The 12,950-nt window shown below is 38.6% G+C and overlaps 1 protein-coding gene across 2 annotated transcripts; it reads right to left on the bottom strand.

Moving 5' to 3' along the window:
- Positions 1-797: 797 nt before the first annotated feature.
- Positions 798-11,569, bottom strand: LOC139118646 (apicoplast pyruvate carrier 1-like). 2 transcript variants are annotated; one of them, XM_070682066.1, is made up of 12 exons: positions 11,264-11,569; positions 9,171-9,353; positions 7,960-8,027; positions 7,576-7,697; positions 7,025-7,151; positions 6,232-6,380; positions 5,856-5,976; positions 5,214-5,483; positions 4,404-4,526; positions 3,563-3,717; positions 2,991-3,145; positions 798-2,516 (listed from the first exon to the last, which is right to left on the bottom strand). In XM_070682066.1, the coding sequence occupies exons 2-12, from the start codon at positions 9,304-9,306 to the stop codon at positions 2,461-2,463; spliced, it is 1,482 nt and encodes a 493-aa protein (XP_070538167.1). In that variant the 5' UTR covers positions 9,307-9,353; positions 11,264-11,569; the 3' UTR covers positions 798-2,460. The 2 variants fall into 2 exon arrangements, with proteins under 2 accessions (XP_070538167.1, XP_070538166.1); XM_070682065.1 differs by having other exon boundaries at positions 11,273-11,560.
- Positions 11,570-12,950: the final 1,381 nt, after the last annotated feature.

Genomic DNA, 12,950 nt, shown 5'->3' on the forward strand with positions numbered 1-12,950 from the left:
TCTAGAGCTTTCCAAATTAAGTTACTCCACAATATTCTGTATACAAATCAACAGTTGAATAAGTTTAATCCACAGAAGTTCACAACTCCATATTGTACTTTGTGTGATGATGAAATAGAGTCTCTTGAACATTTATTTTATTCTTGTAAATGTACTATTGCCCTCTGGAGAGATTTACTTTTTATTTTTGGGAGACCGCTTAAACTAAAGCAACCACCTTCTAAACTGTGCATGATTTTTGGCGATCCTAAAGAAAAAATTATTGTCAATTTCATTGCTTTGCAAGTGCGTATCTATATATACAGATGTAAGTTAAATAACCTGTCTTTAGACATCACAAGTTTTATTATACAGCTTAAAAATGTACACGAAATAGAAAGAAAGATTGCAACAGCGAACGATAAAATTGCTGTACATATTGGTAAATGGTCATCCCTAATACCTTATGTAACAAAATGATGCTTCCTAAATATTTTGTACTGGAAATGTTGAAATGTGTAATTGTCTTTTGTATTTAATGTATTTGTTTGTTGTTGTTCTATCCAAATAAAAATTTTGAAAAAAAAAAAAAAAAAAAAAAAAGCACAAAGTACCAACTTGTACTGAATCAGGGATCTTGCTAGACTGGAGATCCGTCGCTAGAGGACGCTCCCCTCCTCGTAGAGAGCGCCCTCAAGTGACGGATCTTTCAGTCTAGGATCTTGCACAACTGCTTCATTATTATTCCAAAATACGACAAGACAAACGTCCGAAGCCATGTGTTACACACATATTAATCTCTCGATGTTTTTTCAAAGTTAAAGTTCACATATATGTTTTTATTATAAATTCGAAAAATGTACGATCGACGATACTATAAAAGTTACATGGCAATTTGGAAAAGATCGCCCTCGTACTTTATACAAGTATACACACACTCAAATGATTGCGTACCTTGATTACAACAATGCATGTATTTTATGCAAATCTGTACCATAGAATGTACAATACAAACCCTCTCTCATTTATGGCATGAAGTACGCCTAAAACAGAGAAAATATTTCAGTAGATATATAAATATTGCCATGATATAGTGTATTATAAAGTATTTTATGATGTACATCATTAATTGCAGTGTCAACCAACATTATGTACTTACCGAATATAGCATATGACTATGTGTAATTTTGATTTTGACTGTGTGGTAAGGTAGAATGCGCCTCGGGGACAGAAATTCGGACTCCCACTCTTTAACAATACTTGTTTTGTCTGCCACGGGAGTGGGGGCTGTTTTGAAACCCGGGGAGTAAATAAACTTTTCACCGGCTTACTTTATAGAACATCGAAAATTTCATTATTTTATTTTCTCCATGGAGTTGACACACGGATGGCGGCCATCGAGATTTCAAGTGCCAGTAAATATTGAGTACATTGTTTCTAAAGTATCAAATTTTGCACTCGGATTCCTTGTTTTTATTTTTGACTTTGAAAGGGAATGGTTGAATGTTATTCTTAGCAAAAAGACTTTCAATTTAGAGACGTGTACTGCCTTAAGGGGGAGATAATGAGGGTATACATAGAACGTTAAAACGAGATTTCAGGAAGAATACGAGGATTACAGTCTACCAGTATTTGTCTCACTCGAACTATGTCAAATGTGAAATTTTGGACAGCCAGGCAGAACAATGCATCATAATGAATTAGACAATTAACATTAGTTATATAGGAGGATAATAAGAGCAGTATGATACATTGTGTGCGAAAAGAAGACATAAGCGTTGAACAGAAAGGCGTTAACCAATTGTTATCTAGTATGACATTTTGGGAATTTAAATTCAATGTAGAATTTCCTAGTTCCAAAATGGTGTCGATCAGTGACCACCACTTTACGTTTGGATTTCTGATGATATAACTGGTTATATACATTTTTAATATGCTATTTCTATATACACTTTCACATTTGTAGAACCGCAATGATTTTGGTAACTTCCTTCATACTTACATATCTTTATTTTAGTATTTGTAGTAATCAGAATGCTGGCGGTTCGATATGTTCTCGTAATGTACGAGGGAAAAACATTAATACGAGTCTGGACTCTATCAAAACTTTTGGTAGTGTGATACCTGAATCCTAAAATCCCAAAATACCTTAAACAGATCTGTTCTGATCTTCGCAATATAACAATTTTACGTTCCCGTTGAAGGAAGTTCCATGTCGTATGATGTCCTTCGACGCTTTCTCACACATTCATTGTGCCTTTCGAAATATCCCCCCGAGAGATTTATACTGTTATTCACAAGTACATCGAATCATTAAGCCAGTCGACATCTCCTTGATTTCACAGGTATGTCCTAAGAAGTTCGAAAGTCAGCCTGGATCAACGATAACTAATTTTATAGATTGTTGCTTTGTTTTTACTTTGGGTTGACGCTTTCTTCAGTAGAAAACTAATGCTGATCCAGAAAGACCAAGATCATTTTCTAAATGGCCTTGCCCGTGGGTGTCGTCTGATTAAATGTGAATGCCACAATCATCGCTGAAAAATGAAGGAAATAATTCATATGCTCAGATCAAATCGCACGTGTACAGAATAGTTTTTCGAAAAAATGCATGATCCAAAATTCAAACCAAAGGCAAACAAATAATACAGGAACTATACGATTGAACAACAGACTATTCCGGATTTACCCAATAGGGAGCACCGTTAGATGATTACTCAGTTAAAGGTGTTTTTTTTTCTTAAGTGGTCATTGATCATGATCTGCCATTGTTGTGCACGTGTTCCATGTATTCAAATCTTATCCACAAATTGTGAGTTTCTGTCTTCGATCTTGCATTAACTGTCGCGAGCTTCACAGCCAAATGATTTTTCGTTCAAAGCAAATTTTAAGCGGGAAAGCAGAGTTTCTCAGAACCCGTACACATACATTCAAGGATAAGACGCCGATATACCAGCGTCAATAATTCATGAGAAATGCTTGACACATTTATCCTAGGGAGATTAACTTACCGAGAAAAGAACAGAAGCCACAATACACGAACATGCCACCCCAGCCAAGAGCGTCCACGATATCATCATCGAAGTAAGCACCTAGTATGGAAGATATTGCCGTCGCAGTGAAAACAAGGCCATAATTCATTCCACTGTACTTGACACCGAATACCCTGTGGAAAGATCAACGGTAGCTGTTATCAAAAAATGGTAACGTTGTGATGTATCACAAAGACTGTCATTAAAATGTATTTCCAATTAATATTGGGGCTCCGACATAGTACCGACGGGTAACTAATTATTGTTTGTCTTCGACAGAAAAAGCAGAAACAATTCACAGGCTATATTAGAAATTTTAAAAAAAGGAGTTCAATATCAAGGGTATACAGGTCGCTTTACTCCTGTTCTTTTGTCCTACCATAACCATTAGCTTGTGATTTTTATTTTGCTACTGGCGCGTGGTTGAATTTAGTGCACAGCGTGCACTTTTACGAGTTGGAATCACTACCAGGACAGCAAATACTTGAGACGATTTCATTCTTGGATGTGTCAAAGATGAAAGACGTACTCGACAAGGACAATAGTCTCACCTGACGGTGACCGATGGAATCACAGAAAACACTCCAGTGAATGTGAAGAAAACGATGCACAGCCAGATGAAGAAAAATACTTTACCACCAGCTGGCGCTAGTGGCAAAGTCAAGACGAAGATTGCGTTGATCGAACACATGGCAATTATTACAGTCTGGTGAGATAAATGGAATGGATTTGTTGATCAGGGAAACGAGAAAGTACACTTAGAGCTTTTGACAATAATTGTAAAGGGTACTCAATATCTCCATGAGCTACAACTGCGTACATTATCTTCGTTATTGTACTTTCAAACGTATACTGACAGAAGGAATGTGTACAGAGGCATACTAAAACTGCATGTGCAAGTTAAACAAGATAGATAATAGACGTCAACCCCGCTCAAATCACAGGGTATTGCAGGAAATATTCGTCTAGGAGTTCTGATCAAGAAATGTCAAAGACGTTTTTTACTTTATGAGTTGGGTTATTTGTTCAGGGTGATAAGCCCAGGCGTTGATGATCGGTAGATCAAATTAATGAAGGGGATTAGGGACGGTAATTAACAGATATAGACGGTTTTCTTAGAAATGCTATACAGAGATAGCGAGGGTAAAGTACTAGGCACAGACACGACACATGTAAGACTTGCATAATACAAAAGCTTAATATATGACATTTATTGATCATAACTTGTTGACGAATATTGCCCGCAATACCCTATGCTCAAATATGACCGCCTCTATGTTGACCAGTTTTGAAAATTAAGCAAAATAATAAACAGGAACTTGCTAAATATGCTCGCTTAATCGGTCACTTGAGCTATATGTGATCACGACAGAACGAAATCTCTGCACCAACCTTGAAAGACAACACGTCAGCTAATTTTCCCCAGATTATTCGACCTTGTGCATTGAAAATCGAGGAACAAATAGTCAGGGCTAGCATGTAGTTTGAGTCATCGATAAACTCCTCTCCGTAGAACTGTGAAAAGAGGAAACCTGTGTCAGTGCATCGGCAAGTAAAAAGGGATTTCGGCAGATCTGAGAGAGAGAGAAGGGGGGGGGGAGGATGCAATAAGCATGGAATACGTCTGTTGTGATGGAAAGAGCTGAACAATCGAAACTATTGCATTGTGCATTCTGTTTTAGAAAGGAAAGGGCAAAAATAATTGGATGATATGAAAGTAACTGTCGAAGCTCTAGAGTCAGCGGTATCTTTTAGTGTATTTTCTGGTATTTTTGTTCTTCCTGTAGAATCTATTTTTTACCAACTATCATGAAACTGTTGAATATAACGGTTCAACCCATCAACACAGCCTCTCTGTTTGCAGTGCGCAGTATCATCTTTGACTACTAAATTTCAGTCCGGACCAAAAATGTCATTGCACATTTTAGTGACACAATGAAGTCCGTGAGCAACGCTAACACTCTGTACGTCAGTGCAATTTTACGAAAAGAATGAGCAAGGATATTTGGTTTACAGAAAGAAAATAATGAAAACATCATAAAAATGTTACAGTTATTGTCCCTTTTGATAATATACTGAACTGCCAAGATCCTTGCGGTGTTACTCGTAAGCTAGAACTCTGAACCAGGCAGCTGTGGAAACCGGCACCCGTATAGCCGAAAGGAAATGGCGCCGGGACACGTGATTACGGCGTGTTCTTACCCTGTACAATGACGAAACCATGACCTGTGTTTGCGTTACTAAGGCATACACGAGCCATAGCGTCCAGAACGGCCTCGTCAAAAGCATTTCCTTGGGACTCAATGTCTTGCCGGACATTTTAGGATCTTCTTCGTCGTCGCAAATTATCTCTGAATGGGATTCCGAGCCCTCGATAGATTTCTCTTCGATGCTATTTTCTTTTTCTTGTAATAGTGGCGTTCTCTCGTCTGGTTCTGAATCCCTTTTAGGTGTCCCATGTAGGTCTGGCCTCTATTCAACAGAGATACGAAACGACAGTGTTACATGCAGTCACTCTGGAAGAAAAATCGGAGTATCATTCGCTTGCAAATACTGATCAGTGCAGAATTCCATTTTACTGGTTGCAAAAGTGTGTTAAGACATCGTTCACATTCCCTGAAAAGATCTAAACGATTACTGATCGTCAAAAACATAGCCATCATTATTGAAAAGTAACTTGCTATGTTGTTCAGAGGAAGAAGTTCCTCAGGAAATACTATTCTGAAATTTCTCTCAAGAGGGCGTTTTCTTTGACTGTTTATCTGTCTGTCTGCCTTTTAGCCAGTCTACTTTTCTCTCTCTGCTTTCCGCCTTACAGTAATGACACACACGGCATACATTTACCTGATATCCTGGAGGATTTGAAATCAGAAGGGCGCCACCAATTTGGCAAATTGCAAACAAGCCAGCCATTAGAAGATACGCATATGGGACTCGGTCAAGAATATCCGGCTGGGAATAATACCTAGATGTTGTCATGGAAACAGTAGGATATGTTACAAAGTGGCGATATTTTAAAAATTATTGTTTAAATTTTATGTCTTTCATATAGGACAAAAATTATGAAAATATCAAAAGTTGCAGATATAGTCTCAAAGGTTGACAAATTGCTCCATTGTACTGTCGAATGAGGGCAATGCATGTTCATGATATATTTTTAAGTCAACAAAATAATATCTTTCACATAAGCTACAACTTTTTTCCCCTTTCTGTGACTTACTTCTGTGAAGGGTTTTCAGGGTCGGGTTTGTCTGGTTGTAAATTCGATGGGTTTATGAAGAATTTCTCGATCAAGCCAAAGACGAAGCTTCCCAGAGCAAAACCAGCCACTACCAAACCGATGACGAAACCTTTCTTTGAAGGAAACCACTGGCGTTTAAGAAGAGAGAACAAGTCACTATACTATACAAAGAATCAAAAGCAAATATGTCGTACGAAACATGGCCAATATAATATGATGTAAAGTAACGCAATGTAACCTAATGTAATGTAATGTGATGCTACATTATGTGATGTGATGTGATGTGATGTGATGTGATGTGATGTGATGTGATGTGATATAACGCAATGTAATGTAATGTAATGTAATGTAATGTAATGTAATGTAATGTAATGTAATGCAATGACGTGTATAATGTAATGTATACACACATCCACATACACTTGCATTCACTGTCACTGACGAACATAGGAAGCAGGTGTCATTCAAGGTAAATAATTTACCGGGTACAAGGAATAAATACAAAATGACAATAGGGTCCACTTGGTCAGTACTGGTGCCATGTGTCCGAAATGGGTAAGCGTACCTTGCTAGCAAGTTAGCACCTGTCAAGATTGGTCCAAAGTGACAATTTAGTTTAATTCAGCAATTCAACCAATACTGGTGTGAGTTAAAGTCAGGAACTTGTCACTCGTTATTTGAAAAACACATGTATCATATTTCGATACCACATATCAAACACAGAAGTTCTTAATAAGAGATCTGACCAATCAACTATCTGATCCAAACCTACCCGGATGACACAGAGCCAGGCCGGTATATACGCGATTCCAAGTCCGACGCCGTAGATCACACCCGATGTCAGCACGACCAAATTGAAAGAAATCTGGATAGTCAGGAACGAGAAAAGCATCCCGGCCCTGGGGGGAAATGTGATGAAATATGGAATTCAATGATTCGGCCAGAATAATAAGCTTGAATTCATTGGGTTTGGGAACACAAAGGAGCATTTTCAGCTGCTAGGTCGCTAATTTTAAATTTCCAGAGAAATATCTTCAATTTTGTGTTTTGGTAAAGTTTTATCCTCATTGTTGACGGAAAAAAAATACAGAAATAGTCTGCTGTACAGTGTTGATTTGAAAATTGGTTTGTAAATTCCTACATATTTGGTTGAAAAGTTACAACTTTTACACGTGATGGCTGTACTTATGACTGGAAGTCTACAAGCTGCACACGTGTGACCTTTTATGCCATCGAGAAATTGACCAAGATCGCAACTCATTTGTTTCAATACTATTTTCATTAATATTTTACAAATAAATAACTATCCCTGGGTAAACTTACGTCAGTATTAGCGCCCCTGTCAGCGTTGTAATTTGCACACCGAAATGCCATTCCATGTAACCGGCCCAGAACATCATCAATGCCTGAACGGCGTGTGCGACTGAATACAGCAACGTCAAGTCCTGTCGGAGAATTGTTGTGAAGTTTATAACAGAGGATATCAATATGAAAACAAACACGTAAAAAGATGAATAAATAAAATACACTCTTAGTTTCGTATTCAGCATTCGAAGCACCAGTTTTGCTAGACAGTTTAATCCAATCAGGTTGATGGATTCAGATGAAATTTATAATTTCACGTAGAAACCAGGGCGTGGTTCATACGAATCACGCGTTGCATGCCTCGTAAAGCCTAACAAATTTGGTCAGACGGAGAAGACCTACCTGCGATGTCAAGTCTTCTGGTTGGCTTCGCTCTCTGATGTATGAAGTAACGTACGGACCTAACTGTCCTGAAAGGAGAAAAAAGAAAAAAATGCATTTAAATATATTCTGAGCCTGGTCGTCATCGTCAAAATCATTCTAAGGCAAAATCAACTTCTCATTTTGGGTAGTTAGGTCAGGAAACTTCGATATTGTTTTCGGAGATCAGCAATCAAAGGAAAAAGCACAAAAGGAAAGGAACGCAGGTGAATATTCAGGAACACAAATCCTAACATTGTTTACGAATTAAAAGTGGTTTCGTACCATAGGTATGTACGCTATTCGTAACCCTATCCAAAACGACTCCCCAGCGTGGAAGTAAGAAGAGAAAGTCTTTTGGATTCATTAATTTGCACTCTTCCCAGAATTGTGACACATAGTTTATTGTTTCGAAGGATTTTCTGTTAGTACTAAAACTCTTACAGGTTGGCATCTTACAATACGACCAGTTTTTATGTGAACAAGCATTTCCCATTAATTGACCGTGTATCTGTCCCCAACTTGCACCATCCTGGCTGCGTTTACCGTGATAGGAGCATGCCGGATTAATGCCGTCAGTGTTTGAATGTTCTCGAATTACAAAAGTGGACAGAAGCACTTCATAAACTCCTCTCAACTTTTAGCCCGACATCGAAATAGCCGAAACTTTGTGGGTGGGAGGGAGTTGGGTGGGAGTTGAAGCATTTGAGCATTTTGGATTCATTTCAATACCATACTATATCTCTTCCTATGAAAGTTTATTTTAGTACTCTGTTAGAATACTCATTTTGTCGAGGAATAGAATCAGCCCAGTTTGTTGAGATAAACTTTGAGTCCTTAAAATTAAGCACTTACCCCTATAAAATTCTTGGCATGGATATATATCCTATATATGATAAATCGCTTATTAATATTCCATGTTGTGTCGTATCAGCATTCATATCCTCAGCGCTGTGTCAGACACTCAACGTCATCTCGTGTCTGACGCAGCCCTGGTGAAACTCACGCTATTGTGACACAGGCTCCGGCGATATCCGGAAATAATCTTAAATGATTCATTTCACTCCCACGTACCTTATTTTCTGCAACATAATAATAATTTCTCATCCCGGAAAACCTCAGAAGGTTTCCCTATATGGTGTATAATACTGTAAATACATGGTCTTGGTGAAATATTGCATTAAAAAACCTACCGAAGGTATAGCTTGAATTTGTTCCGATGGTCATGTGAATGAGAACGCCTCCTAAAACGACGAGTATGCCACGTCCCGTTGTCCTCTTATCTTCCTCACGACTGACGCCGTTCTCAGCTTCAGCGGATGACGTCATGATTCCGGTGTTCGAATACTCACACTTGTGTTCTTTACGTGTTGTTCCTTCAAAGAGAAAACAATAAATTTATCAAGATATACTTATTCTATATCGTTGGTCATGTCTCATCGCTAAAATATTGAGAATATCGGCATTTCAAATAGTTGAGAGACATGCATGCTACGTGCGCACACCAGGTGTACGCTGCTGACCTAGGCATCATGATTGCTACGCCAATGAAGGCATACCATGCCAGCAGTTGGCTCGTGTACAACTTGCCTGACAATTTAGAATCGACAGCACTTTAGGCCGTAAAACACCACTTGTTCACCTTTGCTAAGGGCTTCTAATCACCCTGACAGATCGTCTCGTCGTGTCTGAACTGCTTAGATTGCCGACCCTCAGAAAAAGGTCTTCTAAAGTGTTATCTCGTGTACCCTTTCTTCGAACTCCGAGTGTACATGTATCAATGTTTGCTGCTAAAAATGGGATCAGACAATGATTGATTAATTTACATCTCGTGTTGAAAATTTAATATGCAAATCATCAGATGGACAAAGGGAAGAGGGAAATTCTCCTGATCGACAATCACGAGTTGAAACTTCGAGATGTAGGAATGCCGCCTTAAATAGAACGTGTGGTGGTCAATTCGAGAAATGCATAAGTCGACACCCGAAGGTCTGATTAAGTGTATTTCGATTAACCTGATTCAGGAATACCGGACTCTGATCAGTGCGTCATAATAATATACTTGGGATGTCCATTTAATCAGATACTAGTTCTGGCAAAAATATCATTTAGTCTTACCCGTAATGATGCGGCATATGGTTTATAATTGTAACATTTTTAGCTCAGTTACAATTATCGACATGAAGAGTATAGAGCAGCCCCCAGAAAAAACTGAGGTAACTCTGACCATGGATGTACAACATGTTCTGACACAGAGCATGGATGTACAAAAATAGAGGGAGTTGAGACGGTCAAGTTCAGTGTTATGATCAAACAGATACTGACGCCATCGCGCAGCACACAAGAACGTTTCCGTTCGAACTCAAGATCAAAGAGCTCGAGGACGGGAAACAAATCGTTAGTTTTTATCCCATGCTTGGATCGTGATGTAACCTGTCTAGGGATAAACTGGGTGAACTTGAAGATGGAACAACGGAACGATAACGACGTATAATGTCCGACAAGATCACGTAATCCTGGGCATATCAACGCTTGTATAAAAGTTCACCATGTTAAGCTTCTTCATAACTGAATATTTTTAAAACAATAAACTTGTACAGGTCATCGCACTGTACATACGTCTAGACTAAATTGAATCCTTTTTGCCGGCCTAGATATCGAACGTCGTCGAATATACTAAAATATACATCCGACAAGACCCATGGGTCAAAGGTTATCACAGACAGTTCACGACCTGGGGAAGACATCTGCGTACCTCAGTGTTGTTACACATTTCAGACAAATGAACCTGTTTGTCTTCCTACTTCTTGCGGCAGACAGTAGTCAAAGAGGTGCACATTTTCAACACAGTAGGAAGAAATTATCTGATTCCGTCAGAAACGGAAAGAGGTGTCGTCAACAGACCAATATTCATTTGTTTTGTTGTGGCTTTAAAATTTCATCGCACGGACCCTGGTGATCACACAACTTCTGTCATGTTCGGGGGCTATATATTATCAAATTCGACAACTTAATTGTATCACAGTGTTTAATTGGCTTGGAGTGTAATTCATGGCCAATAAATTAACTCCAATAAATGATATCGACCCAAAATTAAAGACACCCACGCTAAACAATGCTACTGTATATCCATCATCCTGGATTAATAACGGTGACCGAATTTTTCACGTAGGATCGTGCACTTTTGATAGATAATTTACGAGCTTTGGTCTTGCGCCCATTAAATCTATTTTTTTCGACACAGGTTAAAATTGTTAGCTTTGACGACAGAAAATATCAGCAATACATAACTTACTGTGTCCGTTCTCTCTTGCCTAGATTAATACCTCATAATATATAATCTTCGCCAACTATGTTTATCTAGTAGTAAGCGCGCCTTCCCATGTGCATGATGAAAGGAAAGATTCAACTGGTGTTCAGTAAACCGCTGTGAAGATGGGTTCGGAGATGAGTCAGGCCAGCTCGAACCAATGTCAATTCATAGCTGCCGAAACTTCGACGCCATAGTTGTTGCACAGAAAACAGCTCGGATCAAATCTTGGGCAGAGACGAGTTGACCGGCTGATGTACAATGTACGTGTATGACCAAGGTCGGTTTGAATATTAACTTTATTTGTGCGACCTTTACTTCAATTGGCCAGGTGTAAAATAATAAATATTGGGATCAGCCGATGAAGTGATGAGCCCACTGGTTTTTCCGCGCTGTACCGCTGTGACCGGGTTTTCGAACTTTTGCATGAAATGACGTCACACGCCGCTGCGAGGCGGTTTTGATCGGTGTACCTCGTCCAAAACGTACAAACGTAAAACAAATGTTTAAGTCCATGTGGAGAATTAGTATGAAGCTATATAAATGTAAAGCTCCAGCTTGTAACGCTGTTGTTTTTATTACACACAGTAATATATGATTGATGTATGTTTGTTTTTGTCCGATGATTATCTACAAAACCGGCGTGTTTCAAGGTAACGTGTATGTTGTAAGCCCTTATCAAGTGTTCTTATCAGCGAATCGACACTTGTTGTAGGCTATGTGTACTGTTGCAGAGTACGACTCGAAAGGTCGGATAAGCCGAAGTTGTCCGAACCCACACTCCCTGATTGCTTGATTCACAAATCAAACTTTGCCAACAATAAATCTGCACAGGATACAAGCCTGAGAGGGTTTGTGATGAACAGCGCCCTCACCGCGTATTATATAATGCGTTGCCCTTTTGTTGATTCACATTGTTGTGGCACGCTGTCTTCCGTTCACACCATTATTGACGTCACTGTCGACATCACAAGTTCAAAAGTTATAGTTTCCACGCAAATAATCATACTGCAAGTTAACTGGCGATATAAATTGACCGTGAAGACGAGTTGGACTGTGACAGTGGTCGCATAAAATTTAGACATTACCCATAATATTTACTGGAATTGATCTTGCTTGATTGTATCATCATTCCAGGATATTTACATACCTGTAGCCAGAGACATCACAAAATGCCGATAATCAGTGCAAACTTTGCACTGAGGGTGAATCTGTGACAAGTGTTTTACGTAGACATTAAGAACATAAAAACAAAACAATTGCTTTGTTGTCGTAGTTGTTGTTGTTGTTTTTGTTGTTGTTGATGATGATGATGAAGATGATCATCATCATCAACATCACTACAGATAACCATGTAGTTTGATTCAAGAGAATATGAATATACTGCGAAAGGTACTTCAATTTAAATCACAGAACAAAACAGTCGGAGATCGGTAGACGTTAAAACTATTATTTTTAGCTTGATCGAATCTCCCCTCCCACAAAAAACAAAATAAAAACAAACAAAACAACGAAACTTTAAGCATTTTTTGAAAAGTAAATTTATTTCAACAAAGTCGTAAATAAAACAAATCTAAACTTTGAGCTTTTAATTTACGCACGGCCGAACTAATCAGCGCCCTCAGTAGCCGAGTACCACACCAACATGGTTTATCAACTACCA

This window comes from Ptychodera flava, chromosome 19 (assembly GCF_041260155.1).
Source record: "Ptychodera flava strain L36383 chromosome 19, AS_Pfla_20210202, whole genome shotgun sequence".
Taxonomy (NCBI): Eukaryota; Metazoa; Hemichordata; class Enteropneusta; family Ptychoderidae; genus Ptychodera; species Ptychodera flava.